The sequence below is a fragment of the Ictalurus furcatus genome, chromosome 8 (genome assembly GCF_023375685.1).
Source record: "Ictalurus furcatus strain D&B chromosome 8, Billie_1.0, whole genome shotgun sequence".
In the NCBI taxonomy this organism is placed as follows: Eukaryota; Metazoa; Chordata; class Actinopteri; order Siluriformes; family Ictaluridae; genus Ictalurus; species Ictalurus furcatus.
In genome coordinates, this window is record NC_071262.1 from 9,581,413 (window position 1) to 9,604,380 (window position 22,968).

The following is a 22,968-nucleotide window of genomic DNA, read 5'->3' on the forward strand; positions in this document are numbered from 1 at the left end:
TATACTCTGCAGAGATGTATTTTACTCCGCAGTTTTATAACAAGTATCCTACGTTTATACATTTGCAGTGGAAATAGTACCTGAAAACCTTTACCAGTTGACACATTTCTACCAGCGTCTTGCTTCAACTGGTTCACGCCCTGGCACCACACCTTATTCAAAGTATTTGACACGCTGTCACAATCCATAGCCACCTGAACAGTGGCTGTTGATTGTGACAGTGTGTCAAATGTTTTTTTTTTTTTTCCCCCCAGATGCAATGAGAGTAATGAGGAAAAGATTAAGACAGAGGATAAATACAAAAAAGTAACACCATGAAAGAACAAACAGTACTAACATCTGTGGCACTGCAAGCCTGGCTTTAGTGAAATGAAAGAAAGGTTTCTAATGGTTATGATAGGAAGGGGAATTAACGGTTGCTTCAATGTCTGTGTGAAACTGGAACAGGTTTTAAGGTGCTATGTTGTTTCCTGGTGCAGTTTCGCATCTCAGTCAAACAGAAACTGGCTAACAGCTTTTGTACTTTTGCAGCTGTGACTGAAATCTTTGCCGTCCTAATGGCTTGATAACTAAAAACTTTAATAATTGATAATTTGATAATTAAAACTTGATAATTAAAAACTAGTCATTTTTACACACATAATTTATGTGCTATATGTATTTATTATTATTATTATTATTATTATTATTATTATTATTATTTTAGATATGTCTGTTTTAACCATGCACCTCCTTGAGGCAACGCAAACAAGATTCCTTAGTGGCTTCTATAATGGCATGTTCATTGTCCCGTACAATCTTGTTTTGTGTGTGTTTGCATATCAGGGGCGGTGACAGATGCTAGTGTAATATGATCTGACTTCTGGATGTGTGTTTGTGTGTAGGCAGAAAGGAAAGCAGTGGCCTTGTTCTCTGCCTTTTGGTTTCGGTTGCTGTTCTTGGGCTGTGAATGTGTTAGTTCTGCCTTAATGACACGCTCACAGTCTTAATGGCACTTAGGTCACTATGGCAATGACTTGGCAGTTATTTCTATTTAACCCATAAGTAAACACAAAGTTCATTATGAAAGTTGTTTACTTCGTTTCTTCTTTTTTTCTTCTCTCCCTATTTTCCTGTTGCTCTGTATGTTTGTATTATTTGTATTGTATTGTATTTGTCTGTATTACGAATATTAGTCTATGGGACATTAGAAAGGCTTTCACTCTGTTTTACACTGCAAGTCTATATATAAAGGCTACAGAATATTATTATTATGATCACTATTTTAGTTGATGTAGTTTAAGAGGCCTGTTATTGGTTGCCCTATTCACCTTTAAGTTTGGTTTCTTGCATCATCTAGTGGCAGAAGTGTAACAGTGCACAGGAATGTGCACTGTTAGGGAAGAAAATAAACTATTAATATAAGGCATGCAAGAAATGGTTCATTTCGATATTCTACTGTATATTTAGAATACCATACATCCTAGGTTTACGGTTTCTGTAAGCATGCGGACTTGGCCAATTTATTTATGTGATTTAGACCACATCTCATTAATACCTTATCTTCTTTATTGTCTGTCATGTTTTCTTACATTACATTGCTGGGTGCTCCACTGCCGTTTGAGTAAAAACTCAAAATGTGACACTGAACAATAAGAGAACATCATAATTAAAAGACATACAGGTGAAAAATGATATGTATTTAAAAAGACTGTGGCAACATGAATAAAATGAAATTATAAAGGCAGTCTCAAAACTAAAGAAATGTGTTTTCACTGCTTTTTAAAACAGGAAACAGATGACCCCTGACCAATATCTAATTCCACAGCTTAGCTACATTAAAACAAAAGCCTGTGTTTTATTCAGCCATGCTCTGTCTGTCACCATAAAGGTACTTTGAAAAAATTCTTTCTTTTAAAGGGCAAGTAAAATTTATAGCAAATCATATCGTCAAGTTGAAGTTTTGTTTTGAAGTATATCTTATATTAATACCGAAAAATCATAATAATGAAAACCTGGGTGGATCTCCAATGTTTCATGATGTTTCATATGTGTTATGTGTCGTTAACAAGCTTTCTTACGTATTTTTTAAAAACAAAACAAATCTTTTCCTTTATGCTGAAACACACTAGTTACATTAACACAGAGAAATGCATTACACTTTTAAATACAGCTGAAACACATTTTGATGGGTGACTTCATATAAATTCCTGCACAAAATTATTACTATATAGAAATGGCTATATAAGTGGCTGAAATTACAACATAGTAATAATAAGATGTATTTATAGTGGCTGTTAACTAATTCCAGTCATTAAAGCTAGTAAAATGAGGTAAGGTAATGAAGGCCTTGACAATAACTGACCGAGCTGTTTTATCAATGGCCAGAAAATGATTAGATTTTAGATTAAGTTGTGCATCAAGGTGCGGCTTTGGATAAACCACCTGGTTGTGGTGATGATGTGAGGAAAGTTCAATGAGGAAAGCTTTAATATTGCAGACTGTGAACTGTCTAGGAACTGGGACTGTGTCTGGGATTTCTTTTCTTGGTAAAGGTTATTTGCTCAGTTCTCCTGAGTCAAAGTGACTAGGTTGGGATCAGTGAAGTTGGATTGGTTAATATCATTGTGTTTAAGATGTACGGTTCTGTTAGCTCTTTGAACGTAATAATGATTTGTGACAGAAGACCAAGCTTTTTCCAAAGTAAAGATATCTGCTGGTACTGTCTTGATTCTGCCATGTAAGTTTTATCGATTAACAGTGTTACTGTAAGATTACCAGGGCGGTGGATGCAGGTGCAGGCTTAAGTATTCATGAAACTTTCGGACATACTCGGCCTCTCTCGTGCACTTTCGGACACACTCGGTCTCTCTCGTGCACTTTCGGACACACTCGGTCTCTCTCGTGCACTTTCGGACACACTCGGTCTCTCTCGCGCACTTTCGGACACACTCGGCCTCACTCGCGCACTTTCGGACACACTCGGTCTCTCTCGCGCACTTTCGGACACACTCGGTCTCTCTCGCGCACTTTCGCCTGTTGTTTTTCTCTCTCTCTCTCTCTCTCTCTCGCTCTCTCTCTCTCTCTCTCCCCCCATTCGCTTCACTTTTGTTCAGTTTGGCGCCTCATAGTGGAGTGTATGCCTGCTCGACCGCACCCGGTCATTAAACCAAAAAAGGGGAAATAGCAAATACTAAGAAACTCTGAAATTCATGTAAATATTTCAAAGATTCTACTTTTCAGTCAAGGTGTTGTTGAAAATTGTTGTATTACATGAGAAAAGAATGCAAAATAGAAGCATTTTCACTAGTGCACTTAGACTTTTGGATCTCACTGTATGACAATTTAATAACCTTATTATAAAAATAGCCAAAGCATATCATTTTTCCTAAGTCTTTTTTGGGGTTCTCTTCCTGCATCCACTTATATGATATTAAATGTATTAACTCATATTACTTAGGCCTATATGGAGCAACTCCACTGCAATGACTCAGTAACAAATGACCTGAGGTCACAGTCATGTCTATGCCTACCTAGAATAACGGACTATATAATAACAATGTGGCGGAGTAGTCTATTCACATGCTGATGTTAGGTGTAAAGGGGTGCTTTAGGTTTAGGAACCTAAACATAAAGAACCTAAACCTAAAAACAGCCGGTCGTGTCAAAAGTTATCATTGTTGAGGGACTGTAATAATTTGCATTACTGTATATGAATTATAATAAATCGAGATATCATATAACACGATTGTTGATATAGTTGGGCTGAGCGTTTTTTGGGGAGCGTCTCGATTCATTGACTCCTCCATCCCCGCTATTTTTCTTCCCGCAGAGCCCTCTGTTTCATGTTGAACATGTCGCACTCAGTACTTGTTCAGTGTTACTTGCTTACTTGCTTACTTTCAGTGTTACTTGTTACTTGCTCAGTGCGCATTCAGTACTTGCTCACTTCTCAGTGCGCACTCAGTACTTGCTCACTTCTCAGTGCGCACTCAGTCCTCGCGCTCAGCTCACTTGGTTCCTCAGCACAGTCAGCTGCGTACACAGGCACCATGCTGAGTCCCGTGCGCTGGTCGTGCGCTTTCATCGTCGCTTTTCTTCTTGTATCTGGATGCCACTGCGAGGATAACCGAAAACTTTTGGTCTTCCTCATCGACGGGTTCCGCTATGATTACATGGACGATCTGCAGAACCTGCCCGGGTTTCAAGAAATTGTACACAACGGCGTCAAAGTGGATTACATGACTCCAGACTTTCCGAGTCTGTCCTACCCCAATTATTACTCCCTCATGACTGGTGAGATATCGCTCTTTGAGCCCCAAACAAACTGTGTACATGTCTGTGATTGTGAGAGAAGATTTTAAAGTGCTTATTTCATGTTCTTAAAGCTAAAAATTTACACTGTTCAGCTCCCTGCTGAAAAAACCAACAGCAAAATAAAACAATAGAAACCATCACAGAAATTCTAATGGTTTCCACTACAAATACCATTACAAACCATCAGCTAACCATTACCATTATCTGTCCTTAATGGTATCCACTAGACACAACATATCACCTATAGTATAGAAGGCAACAAATTGCCAGTAGAGACCCACAGGGACTAGAACAGTTTCCAATAAAACCTATACAATTCACATTTTAACGATTAAAACAATTACAAATTCTATGAGGGTTTCTATGGTTTTGTTTGTTAGTTTTTTTCTCAGTAGGGCACTGTGTCTCTGGTATTGCAAAAGTTAACTTGGAGAAAGTTATGCATTTGTTAGGCAATGAAAATTATGCAATCTGTATTGTGTAAGTGTCATATCCATTGAGCAGGTGCTATGTCTGCAGTTAGAGCGTACATGAACCTCTCACACCTTGGTACTCATATATGCACTGAGAGGAAGTGTTGGTAAACCATTGTTTGGGTTCTGTGAGATGATCAGTTGAGCTTTTTCCAGTTTTCAACAGTCCAGTTTCGGTTAGCCTGTGCCCACTGTAGCCTCAGATTCCTGTTCTTAGCTGATAGGACTGGAACCCAATGTTGTCTCCTGCTGTTGCAGCTCATCCGTCTCAACATTTGATGTCTTTCACAATTAGAGATTCTTTATTGCTTACCATGGTTGTAAAGAGTGATTATTTAAGTTACCGTAGCCTTCCTGTCAGCTTCATGGCTATTATCGTCTGGACACCTCTCATCAACAAGAACAGAAGTGCCGGTCTGGATGTTTTTTGTTTTTCACATCATTCTGTGTAAACTCTACAGAATGCTGTGAATAAAAATTCCTGGAGATCAGCAGTTTCTAATCTGGCACCAACAACCATGCTTTGGTCAGAGTCACTGAAATCACATTTTCCCTCGTTCTGAAGTTTTATACGAAAATTTAATGAAGCCGTTAAACCGTATCTGCATACTTTTAGACATTGAGCTGCTGCCACATGATTGGCTGTTTGGGTAATTGCATGATTGAGCAGATGTACAGGTGTTCCTAATAAAGTGGCCGGCGAGAGTGTGTGTGACTACACACAAAAGATGTTGACTAGTGAAAGTTATGGCCGATTTCTGTTGGCATTTGTCTTCGTTCAATGATTCATGACTGTGAACAGCACAACAGTGTAAAACATGAACAGTAGGTACAGCTATCCCTTTGGAGTCATTAAGATGATCTGGCATTCCTCACTTATGCCTGCAGCATTATAAGAAAAACATTTACAAAACAGACTGATATCCCTAAAATAAGGAACATAATGGAAGACAAACAAAATGAAAGTGTCATCCTTTACATATCAGAGGCAGCCAATAAATGGTGAGGCTCTGTGGCTTAATGGTTAGCAGGTTTGAATGGCAACTCCTGGGCTGGGGGTTTAATTCCTGTGTCCTGTGTGCTAGGAGCTTGCATCGTCTGCCTGTGCTTCAGAGCACGCCGGTTTCCTCCCCCAGCCCAAATACATGTTTTAGGCTGATTGGCAATCTCTAAATTGCCCGTAGTGTGTGAATGGGTCTGGCCTGCGATGGGTTGGCATGAGTCCTAAGCCTCAGTCTCCCTGTGACCCTGCGTAGGATAAGCGGCACAGAAAATGGATGGATGGATGGTTCTTTCAACTCTTTCAAAGGTTACTCCAAATCAAGCATTTTTGGCCATCCATTTTCTATACCGCTTATCCTACAGGGTCACAGGGAACTTGGAGCCTATCCCAGGGAGCATGGGGCATAAGGCAGGGTACACCCTGTACAGGGTGCTAATCCATCACAGGGCACAATCAAACCCCCAACCCTGGAGTTGTGAGGCGAACGTGATAACCACTAAGCCACCGTGAACCCCATATTTTAGCCATGTCTCCATAAAAGTATATTATATGTTTTGTAACAATTAAATGAAATTTTAAAAGCTTACACTTAGTAAAATACTCAATCATAGTGAATATGAAAAAAATATAGTTAATTCATTCATTCATTTTATGGAACTGGTTTAGCTTGGTCAAGATCATTGTGAATCTATGCCTGAATCTATGCTCTGATATGCAAAGCTAGAGAAAAAGGCCTGTCTGGCCTGGTGTCATAAAGTGCCTAAAGTGGACCCTCCCTAACCACAGGGGCTAGGGGAGAGAACTTACACTTCTAAGCTCATCTAATTCTGCATGGGATTTTGTAGCAGATGTGTTTTCTTGCTGTTTCGTGATTTTATAAGATTTATATATGACTTTTGCATTAGCCAGCAACTTCTAATTGGAACAAAGTACAGAGAGGTCAACAGTATCAAAGTGCTAGAAAAAAAAAGTCATGTTGTTTTGACAGTGTAGATCTTGCCAGAATATAGATATTGCCAAGGCTGAATGGTGCCATTGACTATAAGACCTTGGCACAGCTAATGGCTTTAAGTCTTATTCTTCAACAAAAGTACTTTCCATACTAATAACATAGCCAAGTATACTTTTCTCATATTGCAGGCTGTTGTTTTACCTAGAGTCAAATTTGGAAATAGTCATATAAAAAAGTCAGAACACTTGAAAAAGAAAGCTTTTTATTGCGATGAGAAGTGGCAATCAGGTATACTTCATGGGAAAAAAAAACAGGAAAACGTGTTTATTAAAGAAAAAACATACACATTTGAAATCTTCTTCTTTCCCCTAAGTATGTTTTTTTTAAAGTCTTTGGCAGTCAGAAAATGTTAGCATATGCTGCAACTGTACTGTTATGAATACTGTTATATTAAACTGTCATAAACTTTGATAGTAGGTTGTATACTGGAGTTATCATACTATTTATTGCTCAAACTGTTCCAGATATAGATAGCTCCCTGATAATCTTTAACCAAATATAAAGCCATGGAGCCTGACAGGCTAAATACTGACGTCTCCAAAATGAACCTCAAAATGCCATATCATATTTGAGATTTGTCCTTTTTGTTGCAAAAAGCTGGAATCAAGTAGACTCTATGAACTTGCCTGGATCCACGTGCATGTCCTTTGCCGGTAGCATGTGTCAAGAAGCATCCGTTTGCTGTTCCTTTTTTTAGTTCTGATTTAATCCTAGTAATATTTCACCAAGTACAAGGCCACGTAAGGAGCCTGTTTATGATAAGCTAGATAATTACAGTATGTCTCCAAAGTGGAAAAAGTGGTTATCAAAAAGAACATTAAGTCTATTGAGATATAATAACTGCTACAGGAATATTAAAGCTGATTGTAGGTGTCTGGATTGGTGTATATATTTACAAGGGAAAGATCATAAAAGGTTACATTTATATAAGTTCATATCATGATGACGTACTACGTGAACAGCTTTAAGTTCAGTTGCCTGCAAGTTTCTTGCTGTAAATGTTTTTTGTTGCTTGATGGGGCTTTTGCTTCAAAGCACAGTTTGAAATACTAGCCTTTTCTGTCTTTCTACTTCAGAAAGATTTCTTTTCTGAGCCTCATTGGCAATCCTCACTAAACCTTAACACACACAGAATCACAGTCCAGACTTTCCCAATCACTGCAGCTGTGTAGGGATGATTTGCTGATGGTGGTTGTTTTGCTTAGGCTTATACATTTCCTACTCAGCCTGGGCTAGAGTCTGTCCCAATAATCACACCCTGGCAATAGTAAAGAAAGCAAACAATGAATTCAAAGCCTGCCTATGAAGAAAGCCTGCTGGTCCCACTACTCCCAAAACAGGCCGAAAATATTTATTTTTACAAAGACACTGAAAGAATAAGAGAAGAAGCTGGCAGAAATCACTTGCTTTCTTACCCGTGTGGTTACAGGCTTGATTATTCTATAGAGTTCATCTGACCGAGAAATCAGTATTCAGTATTGTATGGGCTGATTTGGGATTTGTGCTATATTCCTGCACACATAATGCATAGAGTACAGTCACAGCTTTTTTTTTAAAGGTGTTTAAATGTAATCTAATATACTATTTGTTACTTAGCTAAATGCTCTCAATTTGATATCCAACCTCCTATCTATCTTTCAAACAAAATACATATACAGTATATGTAAACTGGGGCAGTGGTGGCTTAGCGGTTAAAGCTCTGGGTTACAGATTGGAAGGATGGGGGTTCAAGCCCCAGTGCTGCCAAGCTTCCACACTTGGGCCATAGAGCAAGGCCCTTAATCCTCTCTGCTCCAGGGGCACTGTATCATGGCCCTGCACTCTGATCCCAATTTCCTGGTATGCTGGGGTATGTAAAGAAAATAATTTCATTGTGTTGTAATGTACATGTGACCAATTAATGTTCAAGGCATTATCGTTATTTGTTGACCACAGTGTTCACTAAATACATTTTGTAGCAAAAGAATTAAAATGTATTTACAGTTTGATCCACACAGAACACTGTTATGCTAATCGCGTGAAGAGTTTTGAAAAGGTGAACTTGATAGTGACCAGGGGTGTTAGCTCTACTGTTAATCATTCGAGGCTGAGACCAGATTCTTCTCAGTCAAAAAACTTTGTTTCCTTGCATTTGTCTCTTACATGTGTGGACTAATTGATTAAAAAATATGAAAATTGAACGAAAAGTTGGATTTATCATAAAACTTGCCTTGGGTGTTATCACTGTTTGCAGGACTATCACACCGATAAAATATAAAACTAACACAAGACTACAGTGATGCTTGAAAGTTTGCGAACCCTTTAGAATTTTCTATATATCTGCATAAATATGACATAAAACATCATCAGATTTTAACACAAGTCCTAAAAGTAGACAAAGAAAACCCAATTAAACAAATGAGACAAAAATATTATACTTGGTCATTTATTGATTGAGAAAATGATCCAATATTACATATCTGTGAGTGGCAAAAGTATGTGAACCTCTAGGATTAGCAGTTTAATTTGAAGGTGAAATTAGAATCAGGTGTTTTCAATCAATGGGATGACAATCAGGGGTGAGTGTCCTGTTTTATTTAAAGAACAGGGATCTATCAAAGTCTGATCTTCACAACACATGCTTTTCTGAGGAGCTCAGAAAAAGAATTGCTGATGCTCATCAAGCTGGAAAAGGTTACAAAACCATCTCTAAAGAGTTTGGACTCCACCAATCCACAGTCAGACAGATTATGTACAAATGGAAGAAATTTAAGACCATTGTTACCCTCCCCAGGAGTGGTCGACCAAAAAAATCACTCCAAGAGCAAGACGTGTAATAGTCTGCGAGGTCACAAAGGAACCAAGGGTAACATCTAAGCAACTAAAGGCCTCTGTCACATTGGCTAATGTTAATGTTCATGAGTCTACCCTCAGGAGGACACTGAACAACAATGGTGTGCATGGCAGGGTTGCAAGGAGAAAGCCACTGCTCTCCAAAAACAATATTGCTGACCCTCTGCAGTTTGCTAAAGATCATGTGGACAAACCAGAAGACTATTAGAAAAATGTTTTGTGGATGGAAGAGATCAAAATAGAATTTTTGGTTTAAATGATAAGGGTAATGTTTATAGAAAGGAAAACACTACATTCCAGCATAAGAACCTTATCCCATCTGTGAAACATGGTGTTGGTGGTATCATGGGCCTATTTTGCTTCATCTGGGCCAGGATGGCTTGCCATCATTGATGGAACAATGACTTCTGAATTATACCAGTCAGGACATTTGTCCACGAACTGAATCTCAAGAGAAGTGGGTCATGCAGCAAGACAACGACCCTAAGTACACAAGTCATTTACCAAAGAATGGTTAAAGAAGAATAAAATTTATATTTTGGAATGGCCAAGTCAAAGTCCTGACATTAATCCAATAGAAATGTTGTGGAAGGACCTGAAGCAAGCAGTTCATGTGAGGAAACCAACGAACATCCCAGAGTCAAAGCTGTTCTGTACTGAGGAATGGGCTAAAATTCCTCCAAGCCGATGTGTAGGACTGATCAACAGTTACCGCAAACGTTTAGTTGCAGTTATTGTTGCACAAGGGGGTCACACCATATACTGAAAGCAAAGTTTCACATACTTTTGCTACTCACAGATCTGTGATACTGGATCATTTTCTGCAATAAATAAGTGACCAAGTATAATATTTTTGCTCATTTGTTGAATTGGGTTCTCTTCATACGTTTAGGAATTGTGTGAAAATCTGATGTTTTAGGTTAAAAAAAAATTGTTGTCAGCATGGAGCATGGAGGGCAGAGAGATGTCTTCTGTGGAGCACGGACGGCAGAGCAACATCCTCGACGGAGCAGGAAGGCAGAGCAGGGAGGCAGAGCGACTTTCTCGGCGGAGCACGGGAGGCAGAGCGACGTCTTCTGTGGAGCACGGGAGGCAGAGCGACGTCCTCGGCAGAGCACGTAGGGCAGAGCGATGTCCTCGGCGGAGCACGGAGGGAGAGCAGAGAGGCAGAGCAAAATCCTCGGCGGAGCACGGAGGCAGAGCGACATCCTTGGCAGAGCACGGAGGGAGAGCAGAGAGGCAGAGTGAAATCCTCGGCGGAGCACGGAGGCAGAGTGACGTCCTCGGCAGAGCAGGATGGCAGAGCGACGTCCTCGGTGGAGCAGGATGACAGTGCGACGTCCTCGGTGAAGCAGTATGGCAGAGTGACGTCCTCGGCAAAGCAGGATGGCAGAGCGACATCCTCCGCGGAGCAGGAGGGCAGCTCAACGTCCTCGGCATAGCACTGAGGCAGAGCGATGTCCTCGGTGGAGCATGGAGGCAGAGCAACGTCCTTGGCAGAGCAGGAGGGCAGAACAGGAAGGCAGAGAGATGTCCTCGGCGGAACAGGAAGGCAGAGTGACGTCCTCAGTGCTGTGGGAAAACAAACCAACATCCATAGAGAAGCCTAATGTAGTGACGTCCGAGGCCGAGCAGGGAAACTAAGTGAAGCTCTTTGCCATAATATGAGGCAGGAAACATCCTCAGCTGTATAGGGATGCTGAGCGGTGTCCTCAGTTGGGCAGGGAGGCTGAGCATCATTCTCCATCGACTCTGCAGGCTGAACTTTGTTGGGTGTGTCAGCAGACTAAGGTGAAAGCAGGTTGGTCATGACGTCCACCTCAGGTGTTCGCAGAGCTTGGTTGGCCGTGTCGTCATTCACAAGCATGAGCATGAGCATGACTTCGTTGGCGTGATGAGGAGAACTTGGTTGGCCATGCTAGCAGACTCAGGTGCAAGCAGAGCTTGGTTGGCCATGCTGTCTACCTCAGACAGGTACCTGGCTTGGGAGGTTGTCTTGTCGCCCTCAGACTGGAACAGGATTTGGGAGGCTGTCTTTTCGACCTCAGACAGGAATTTGGCATGGGAGGTCACCTCGTTGACCTCTAGCAGGAACTTGACTTGGGAGGCCATCTCGTCGACCTCAGACAGGAATTTGGCATGGGAGGTCACCTCGTCGACCTCTAGCAGGAACTTGACTTGGGAGGCCATCTCGTCGACCTCAGACAGGAATTTGGCGTGGGAGATCACCTTGTCAACCTCTAGCAGGAACTTGACTTGGGAGGCCGTCTCGTTGGCCTTCGACAGGAACTTGACGTGGGAGGTCACCTCATTGACCTCATGCTGGAGCTCTGGAGATGAGACCACCTCGTGGATCTCATGCTGGAGCTCTGGGGAGTAGGTCACCATGTTGACCTCTGGCGGAGCTGTGCAGGGGAGACCACCTTGTGGGTCTCAAGCTGGAGCTCTGCAGGGGAGAACACCTCCTGGGTCCCTGGCTGGAGCTCTGGAGATGAGGCCACTTTGTGGGTCTCTTTCTCGGAGCTCTGTGGAGGAGGTCGCCATGTTGACCTCTGACTGTGGCTCTGGAGCTGAGGTCACCTCATTGACCTCATGCTTGAACACCGGAGATGAGACCCCTGCCTGAGTTTCATGCTGGAGCGCTGGGGAGGAGGTCACCATGTTGACCTCCAACTGGAGCTCTGGGGAGGAAGTCATGTTGTAGTAGGTGGTGAACAGCCTCACAGGTTCACTCATGACTGGCCCTCCCCAAACACTCATCCAGGTTGGAGGTGTACTTTGGACTCCCAGACTTTATCAATAGTCCCACAAACTGAGATACATTGTGAAGTTACATTGGATTCTGTACTGGCCAGATGCTCTACCCACTGGCGGGCTTGGCCAACAAGCTGGGACAGTATGAACCCCAGCCACTGCCTCTGGTCAGGCTTGGGGTTCGCCAGGCTCAAAAAATGTAACTGTTAGTCGAACAGAAAATACTCAGGGTAGCCGAAAAATCCATCGTAAGGCTCTGGGGGATCCATGGCAACCCACTGAGGAAGCTTGATAGAATTGAGTCTCTGTAAGGTGTTCTTTATTACCTTCACATGATGTCTCCTTCGCTTTCCTGCTGCTTCCATGTTATCGGCGAAGTATTCTGTCACGTAATGAGGGTTAGGATGGAAGCAAGTGCAGGTATGGCAGTTTAATAAAATAACAAGTCCAAGGGATCAGGCAGAAATCAATAAACAAAGACAGGCAGAGGTCAGCACTGATTGAATGGTTGTTGCATAGCATAATGTGGAAGTGACTTTTTAAAAATGCATGTAAAGAAAAATGTATTAACGATAAACAACTCTGGTATGAGATATAGAGTGTATTGGCACAGCTTACTGTGTAATATGATATACAGTATGATATAGTTGGGACAGCATAGTTACACAGCAAGTTACATTGCCACCTAACAGCTCTACAGCTCCAGGCTCCCAGTCTGATGTCTGTGTGGAGTTCCACGTGATCTACCCAAGTTCTGCTTGTGTTTCTAAAGGGTTCTCAGATTTCCTCCCAAAATACATTGCTAGGCTAATCTGTGTAGATGTGTGTGTATGCATGATGCCCTGTGATGGACTGATGTCCCATGCAAGGATAGAGCGGTTACTGAAGGTGAATGAAAAAAGGAATGCTTGTGTGGAAAATGCAATCATTTTCAGTGTACCAGGGTAAATTAAGATTTCACCTTATGAGTTATCTGTTTAAATATTTTTCATTTTTCACCTAATCAACTTGACTCAGTTGTTCAGTCTCATTTAGTCTACTATCCACACAATAGGTCATCTTGGTCTCTTTTGAAACATTTCTTTTCAATGTACCAGGTCGCCATTGTGATGTGCACCAAATGACAGGGAATTATATGTGGGATCAGCACTCGTCAGAGGAATTTCTAATTGGAACCAATCCAAGCAGCCGCTTACCGATGTGGTGGGATGGCTCTGAACCCCTCTGGGTAACTGTGCAGAAACAAGGCAAGAAAGCCTACATGTACTACTGGCCAGGTCAGTGATGGTTGTGTACAGTATATGTGTGTGTTTTCACACTCAAATCTCCAGCTGTGTAATTATACTAAGTACTGGACAAGAATGTGAACATTTATTAGTGTAATTTAAAAACTGTGTTATTTTACTTTATACCATGACACTGATCAGAAAGTGTTGATTAATTTTTTATTGCAATTCTCTGCAAGATAAATTACATGTATATATTAATACAAGTATACGTAAATAACTCTTTTGAAAATAAACAAAAAATGGGACCACATCCCATTGTACTATAACTGCATTCATTGTTGTACTTTATATGCATTAATTATAATTTGCATGTTAAGCGTATAATATCAGGACTGTAAAATTTACTTGTCAATGTCAATGCCAATGACATTTTTACACAACAAAATGTAAATGATTTTGTATTAAAATGTAAATCATTTATGAGCAGGTTGTGAAGTGACGATTCTTGGTGTAAAGCCCACATTCTGTGAGAAATATGTTACCAGTCCTTCTTTGAAGAATCTAAATGATGCCATAGAGAATGGTCTCAATGTGCTAAAGTAAGTCTTACACAGACCTCTCTAGCTAAAAATTAACACCACCAAACCATCACTACAAGTATAATTTAAGTCAAAAGCAAGATCTAGAACAAAGTGTTACATACTAACAGTGCAGTGTAATACAGTGTTTTGTGTTATGCTGGGCTGTGTTTCCTGATAATGAATTTTAGTAAAGAATAAAGATATACTTAGTAAATAATGAATTGGTCAGGTTGCTCGTTAAGATACGATTGAATTACTACTTTACTAGATAAGGGTTTCTGGAAAGGCATGTTAGCCTAATTAAAGAAAATTCTTAGGATGAGGTTTACTAACGACTTAGCATTAAGAAACTTTTGGGAAACACACCTGTGAATATTAAGTCTGGGGTTTATCCTGTTTATTCTATTTCCTCATGATCCATTTGTAATAAATATTGAGTAGTGATTAAATAAATATTTGGTGTGTACATTCTGTGATTTGTTCTCATGAGGAACGATGTGGCAGACATGGTAGCTGTGTACTATGAGAACATTGATGTGGAGGGACACCACTTTGGTCCAGGGTCCGAGCAGGTGCGGACTGCTGTCCGCTCACTGGACGCGGCATTCCAGACTTTAAACCACAAGATCAAGGTCTGTGCAAGACATGTAAAGTAAAGTAAAGTAAAGTAAGGGAGTAAATTTGTGTTCAATGAAATAGACAGAATGCTGTTCAGTTACTTTCCATATACACAAGCACAGAAGTTATTTATCTAGAGTACGTCTGAACTTACATTTGTGTATTTCAGGAGAAAGACTTGGAAGATGACTTGAATGTCATCATGTTCTCTGACCATGGGATGACTGACATCAAGTGGATGGATAAGGTTATTGAACTGGAGGCTTACATAAACATGTCCAATATGATAAATATGATGGACAGAGGGCCAGTTGTCAGTCTGTGGCCTAAACCAGCAATGCTTGAAGAGGTAAATTTACTGTAGTAGTTGTATCAAAACTAAAGGAAGCAGATATTGTATAAATGGCAAGTATACCTTGTCTTTCCTTAAGAGTCAGACTTTGTTCTATGCTTGTTAGGGATTATACCTAGTAATCAGAGTAAATTTTTGTCAACGGTGTCAGAAGTTGCTGCAGAGACACTTTTTTTTACTGGTGAACTCTAAGGCCTCTAATGAACCTATAAAACATCAACCTTGTGAAGGGAAAACATACATACTTTTAACTACTTACAGTGTTTAGCATAGGAATTCACCTCCTTGAACTTTTCCACATATTGTAATGTTACAATCCATTAGTGAAATTGAGTAAATTGGGATTTTTACCATTTGATTTACAAAATACATGTACCAAGGTGTAAAATATTTGTTTTAATGTGACACAAAGGTTAATTAAATGAAGCAGAATTTTGTTGGCTAAATATGGGTGCAATTACAGCTGCACATCTCTTGGGATATATCTTCGTTGGGACTGCACATCTGGTATTTTTTTCTCATTTCTCTTTCCATAATTGCTTTAGCTTTGTCAGATTGAATGGAAACTGTTGGTGAATGGTCAATTTTCAATTATCACAGATTTTCAAATGGATTGCTGTCAATGTGTTGACTGAGCCATTTGAACACATTCCAGTTCTATATTCAGAACCACTCCAGTGTAGCTTTAGCAGTTTCCCAGTCCCTGCTGTTGAAAAGCATCCTTGATAAATGGTGCTCCCACCACCATGCTTCACTGTGGGGATAGTGTTCTCAGGGTGATGAGTAGTATTGAGTTTTCGCCAAACATAATGCTTTGTGCCAAGGCCAACAACATTAAACTTTGGTCTCCTCAGACGGGAGAATCTTCTTCCACATGTTTGATTAGTCTCTAACATTCTTTTTGGCAAACTCATATGGCTTTTTTCCCCTCTTCTCATCACTCTTTCATAAAACTCGGCTCTGTGAAGTGTCCAGGCTACTGTTGACCTTGGCTCTTGGTTGCTTCTTTCACTAATGCCCTACTGACACGGTTACTGACTTATAGTGGATGGCCTTCTGTATGCAGCGTCACAGAGGTGCCATATATATACTTACTTTTTTAAAATAATGGATTAAACGGTGCTCCTCAGGATGCTTAACGTTTCTTAAAATAACGAAACCCTGATTGATTCTTTTCCAGAACTTTGTCACAGAGATATTTCGATTTATTCTTAGTCTTCATGATACTGTTTGTTCAGGCATGCTCTCTAACAAACTCTGGGGTCACCCAGGAATAGGTTTATTTATATTAAGATCATGTGACACTTTAATTACACACAGGTAAATGCCATTCACCTAATTAAGTGATTTCTTCTGGCACCAGAACAAATTTAGGGATTTCACAGCAACAAGGGTGGATACTAATGCAATCACAACTTTGAGTTTTTTATTTGGGAATAATTATGCAAACTATATTGATTTTTCTAGGCTAATCTGTGTAGCGTTATCACATTAAATTCTAATTAAGTCCATTCTGCATCCAGGTTGTAACACTACAAAGGGGGGTGAATACTTATGCATGGCGCTGTATTTGGTATTAAAATGTGTCTTTATTAAAATGTTTTGAGCATATGTGCTATGATGAATTTTGACTGATTTTACTGGCAATAGCACATGTCTATAGAAGAATATTTTTCCATAACTTTTTTTTCAGACATATAAAGCATTGCAGGCAGCAAAAAACATGAAGGTGTATCGGACACATGAGATCCCGGATCGCTATCACTATAAGCGTGGAAAATTTGTCTCACCATTAACACTTGTTGCTGACCCTGGATGGTTCATCACTGAGGTCAGACTCTAGTCTAAATGTCATAAAATGAATTGTTAGAGTAAAATAGCATGTGCAGTTTTTTCACTACCAAAGACGCATTTAATTGTCTGAGACAATGCTGTTCTTCAGAGTTTCCTTCTGTAGTTTTGCAGTGGTGCGTCAAAGCAAAATTTGCTAACTAGTAAGAGAAAATGATAGCATTTAACCTAATGGAGGCAATGTTAACTTTGGCAGCTAATTTGCTAAAATGTAGTTTTAATATTGTTGTCCTAAAAACTCACAGTAGTTTAAGTTATATTTTAGTAAATTGGTTGCTAGTAGTTTTAATCTAGATTTTGTAGATGAATTATAGCAATTTTAGTCTGAATTTAAAACTGAACATTTTAGTCAATAAAAAAATTAAGATTTTATCCCCCCCCAAAATTCTCCCAATTTTCTCAAATTTAAGAAACACAAATGAATAATTTCCTGAGTTTTAATCTTTCTTCTTAAAAGTAATGATCTACCTTCTCCAATGTACAGAACTAACTGTTGTTTTTTGGTCTCATTTTTACTTGTTGAGAAAAATGTTAATGCATTTCATCATATATTTTTGACCAAAACGGTGATTTAGTTAGTTATCATGTAGTTTTTGTTGTTAAAAAACTACATTTCTAACTATCGACAAAATTAACATTGAATGAATGTTTTAGTATTCCGCCTCGATTATAAAGACCATCTAGGAGTGAATCATCACTTACATTGAAAATTTGTTTAAGACTAGGTTTTACCTACAGCGATTTTTCAGTTTTCAGTACAGAATACTTCTCATGCCCATTATAACCAATATCTAAAAATTCCAGTCATTTCTATTCAGAGCAAAGCTCTTTCATTGCCATGAAGGAAAGAACCTATCTCACTAATCTCACCTCATTCTGTTCTCAGAACAAATCTACACTGCCTTACTGGCAGAATGATACAGGAGAACCGATGGGCTGGCAACATGGTTGGCATGGCTATGACAATGAGTTCCTGGACATGAGGGGCTTTCTTCTGGCTCAGGGACCAGGTAAACGCCATATAAAACATTATACCTGTATGTTATACTAGAGTTGGGTGATATTACGATACATACACAATAATTAGACATTATCCCATTACACAATATATAGCATTATGCTGCAGTGCTGTTCCAGTTTAGAGTCTGATTGGTGAGAAGCTACTGTATAACAGGAGAGCTTGGGAATTAATGTCATGTCATGCTGAATTATTGGAATGTTCCACTGTCTTTGTTGGCTGCTACAAACATGTTCACACACACTATGAGAGTTTAAAGAGATTGCCATTTTATTTTCTCATTCTTAAAAGCAAATCAGAGAAACATGGCTTATATAATGACCAACTGCAGTGGGATACCAATCAGTGAAATATGGATAAAATTAATCTTATTTATGGTGTGGATACATACAAACTACATATGAAAACTTCAAGTTAGGCTGGTCATCTCCCAAAATGGGAGATCACCCTTAAGACATTGTGTCATAGCATCACATTCCTTAAAGCCTAATAGTAACCACTTCACAAGGATTTGTATGGCAGACACATAAGTTTGTCCTAATAGTAAATAGATTTTAATTGTTATTATTTAACAAAGAAAAAAAGTGTATTTATTGATATAATAAGGCTTTCCATAAGCCGAATGTTTATTTAACATTTAGAGAAGGGGCCTATGGTTTCAGCTCTTTGTGACAGTTAGTAAAGCTGTTGCTTTAACTTTTATGGCATGGAGCAAGTCTTCAGAGAGGAGGACTTTGAGCTTTGCCATTTATCAGTAACATATACTGGAACACCTGTTAATATCTGCTAAAATGCAAATGATAAGGGTAACAAATTTAATTGATGGCTGTTCCACTGTAACTATAAATAGATAAAAAACATAATGTTTATTTTATTACATAAAGTAGGCTCCGAATACATTTTTATCAAGCATTTTACACTGGATTTCAAGGCGAGATATCAAACTTTACTCAATTTATATTCAGATGATTTTACAATGACTTTGGCTGACACATGAAAGTGATATATACAATATATGGCCAAAAGTATGTGGACAATTTTTGAACATCCTATTCTAGATTTCGCCCCCTTTTGCTGTTGTAATAACATCCATTGTTCTATGAAAGCTTTCCACTAGATTTTGGAGCATAGCTGTGGGGATTTGTGCATTCAGCCACAAGAGCATTGGTGAGGTCAGGCAATGATGATGAGTGAGGACGAATGGGGAAAAGTCAGCATTCCAGTTCATCCCAAAGGTGTTCAGTGGGGTTGAGGTTAGGGCTCTGTCCAGGCCATTCGGGTTCTTCCACTCCAAACTTCGGAAACCATGTCTTCATGGACCTCGCTTTTGTGCTCAAAGGCATTGTCATGCTGGAACAGGTTTGGGCCTTTTCGTTCCAGTGAAGGGAAATTGTAGGGCTATATCATATTAAGACCTATCCAACTGTGTGCTTCAAACTTTGTGGAAACAGTTTGGGGAAGGCCCACATGGATGTGATGGTCAGGTGTCCACAAACTTTTGGCCATTCAACGTAGATAAAGAATGAAACTCACCCATGGACAGAAAAACAAATGATTTCTTTTAAAACAAATTCCAACAGTAAATCATTTGGCTGTGCTTCAGGAGATCTGAATCCTGACAATGCAATAATGAGGACATGTAAGAGCCTTCATGTGACAGGGGGAGGGCCTAGCTAGATTTTACATTTTAGATTTTATTTTATTTTTTTATTCTTCCAGTGAGCTTAAAGTGTATAAAAATGATTTTTTATGTACTAATGTCTACTATATTTTGTAAGTTACTGTCATACCAACCATCCTTATAATGCACTGTACTTATGTCCAATCTGAACTGCACTGTATGTGTATAGTAATGCTTTGTCTCATCTCTGCATGTCAGCCTTCAAGAAGAATTTCCGAGCAGGGCCGATCAGATCAGTGGATGTGTATAATTTAATGTGCAACACCCTTGACATCCATCCCCTTCCCAACAATGGCTCCTGGTCTCGAGTGGAGTTTATGCTGACAGGCTCTGCTGATTCTATACAGCCTGCGCTGCTGTACAGCTGTGTGCTGGCAATCCTGTTAGTGCTACTGGTTTCTCGGTTTTAGAAACAACATACGCATCTTCCTTCTGCAGAACTGCACTAGGGCTATAATCAGTACTGTTTAAAGGCCATTTGACGGTCAACTGATGATTCGGTATATATAAATAATAACTCCTATGTTTCAGTACACTATATCAGAAAAAAGTCGGATAGAATAACTAGAAATTTCGGTTAAAACTGTACATATAGCCGAATATAACTAAAATTGGTGAAATTAAATGCTGGTTAGGTTAATAAAAGGTGGTCCAACTCTTGGCACATACACAAAAAATTAATAAATATTTAAGGTCAGACACTTGCTCGTTATTTTGAAAGAACAACCTTTCAATTCTTTATGACTTGCTTCACTATGACACTATGACAGATACTTTAATTCTATTACACTAATTTACCATGTATTCAGTGTTGTGGATGCTTTTGTATCCACTCCATTTTGATCCTAATGGCAGTAAAATAAGAATTTGTGATGCCCCTACCCCCCCCCCCCCAAAAAAAAAAAAAACAAGTTTCTGCACTCTATTGAATGTAAAGAAATGTGCTGTTTTAATTTTCCAGCAAGTGGAGATCTGTTTTCTCATCATCACCATTTCTGAATAAGCTGTATGTATATGTGTCAGGTTTAGTAAGCATGCAGTTTTTGAAATAAAAAACATGTTTTTGTCCTATTTTCAAGGATCAACCATGTTGATCTGGATCCTTGACACATTTACAATTGCAGTTGTTTTTACAATTTGGATTTGTGCTAAAATTGTGGTTGGAAACAACTTCATAATTGTTAAGATGTTTAAGGTGATATTAATTCCAATGGTCATATTTCACTTCGTGCTTAACAGGGATTTGAAACCATGGCTTGGTTGATGACAAATGGTTATAAAGTGTTAGGAAGGCTAAAAATTACTAATATTTTTCCTGGCTTGGTGTGAATTACATGAAACTTGTTTTCGTAGTAAATATTACTATTCGTAATGGCCAAGTATTCATTAAGTCATGCCTATTCAAGTCAACAAAGTTGAATCCAATAGTGACTACAGAATGTAACACAGTAAGGAACCTTGTCACATTGGTTCTATATTATGGTTTTATTACCTGTATGCTTCTTTGATAAATCTGTTCACCCACTGATAATAAGTACACCTGAGGTAATGTGTCATTTAATGTTCTTTACAATGGAACAATGCTGTGATGATGAGATGGCTGTCCCCAATACCCACACATATTGTACCGTATACATATACTGTGACACATACTGTACTGTATATTACCATGCTAATACAATATTGTCAGCGTAGGTACGGTGCTGGGAATGATCCACTAACCATAATATCTGGTCAGTGCTGGTCCTATGGTGGTCTGTTTCTACTAATAAATGAGATAAAGCGTGCCTGACAAACTGCCTAGCAATAGATCAGGCAGTAAATAGTGGTGTGCCTGATTAAATTGCCAATAAGTATGAAGTATGCACATCAATAAACTGAAAACTTGATGTAAAATAAAGTACTTGTACACCCTGGTTCAGAGGTGAAAATTTATACACATTAAATTACAACAGAAGAAGATATAGTTCTTTTTGATGTTCACCAATTAAACTGCAGATGTCGCAAAAACACAGGTTATATTTTATTTCAGGCACACAAACTCATAAGTTCGAAAACATAGTTGTATTTGCTTTTAAATTGGAGAAAGTATACAATTAATTACAATTAATAACATTTCTTGTTAATTTAAAGACCCTACATTAAAAAGATTTACAATATTTGTATTGTATTTCTAACATCTACAGTATTAGCCCAGCTGATACACAAATTAAAAGCACATCTTAGAGTCAGTATATAAATATATATACAAATAATACATGTGATGTCAATCTACTGTCTACTTTTAGTGTTTGCTTTTGCCTAAACCAGTAGGCACCATGTGTTTGTTGTGTGTCATGTATGTCAGTTCGATGTTACTGAACTGAATGCACAATAATGTGAAGGTTTATTTTTCATAATCCGCAACGTTTCCTGATCCCTCCTCTTCCCTGTTTGCTAATCTCCCTTTTATACTTCATAGCAGCACATGAACATAACATTATTTTCCACACATATCAGGAACGAAAGACTGAGCAGTGCAAAAATATTAACAGAGAACAAGCTTGTATTGCTCTCTGGTTGTCATTCAGCAACTGACTGTGCCTCTGTGCTCTATTTCACTGACTTGCATGCAATTGTTCAATTGGTAATCAAATTCATGTGTGTTAGTGCTATAGGAAAAAAAGCGCCAAACTGTATGTTTTCACTGATGACAAAAAGGTACAGGCACTAAACAGACTTTTTCCCTGTATAGCCTAAACCTACAAATGTACAGTACCTCTAGAAAGTATTAACCCCCTAGTGATGATTTCTCTTTAAAGTACACTAAACTGGACACCTGACCACTGAACATTCCATTATAAAACCCTGGGCATTAATATGGCATTGATCCACCCATTGCTGCTACAACAGCCTCCACTCTTCTGAGAAGGCTTTCCACTAGATTTTGGACCAAGGCTATGGATTTGCTCATTCAGCCACAAGAGCACAAGAGGTTGGGCAGTGATGCCCAGCAAGAAGTTGGTGTTCCAGTTCATCTCAAAGATATTCGTTGAGGTTGAGGTCAGGGCGCTCTGCAGTTCCTTCACACCAACATTGGCAAATTATATCTCTATGGACCTCACTTGTCCATTCTAGAACAGGTTTGGGCTCAGCCACATAGTTGCAGTGAAATGAAATCTTAATGCTAAATTATACAAAGACATTCTAGACAATTGTGTGTGCCCATGGAAGCATCCCATAGAACTGCCATGAAGATTTGAGATGAAGCTGTTAGGTTTTAATGTTA

General features: G+C 39.2%; 1 protein-coding gene across 1 annotated transcript; it reads left to right on the forward strand.

Annotated features, from left to right (window-relative positions):
- Positions 1-3,988: 3,988 nt before the first annotated feature.
- enpp6 (ectonucleotide pyrophosphatase/phosphodiesterase 6) lies at positions 3,989-21,237 on the forward strand. Its single transcript, XM_053630557.1, has 8 exons — positions 3,989-4,275; positions 13,468-13,647; positions 14,087-14,198; positions 14,671-14,812; positions 14,968-15,147; positions 16,844-16,981; positions 17,888-18,011; positions 19,899-21,237. The coding sequence occupies exons 1-8, from the start codon at positions 4,032-4,034 to the stop codon at positions 20,108-20,110; spliced, it is 1,332 nt and encodes a 443-aa protein (XP_053486532.1). The 5' UTR covers positions 3,989-4,031; the 3' UTR covers positions 20,111-21,237.
- The last annotated feature ends 1,731 nt before the right edge of the window (positions 21,238-22,968 follow it).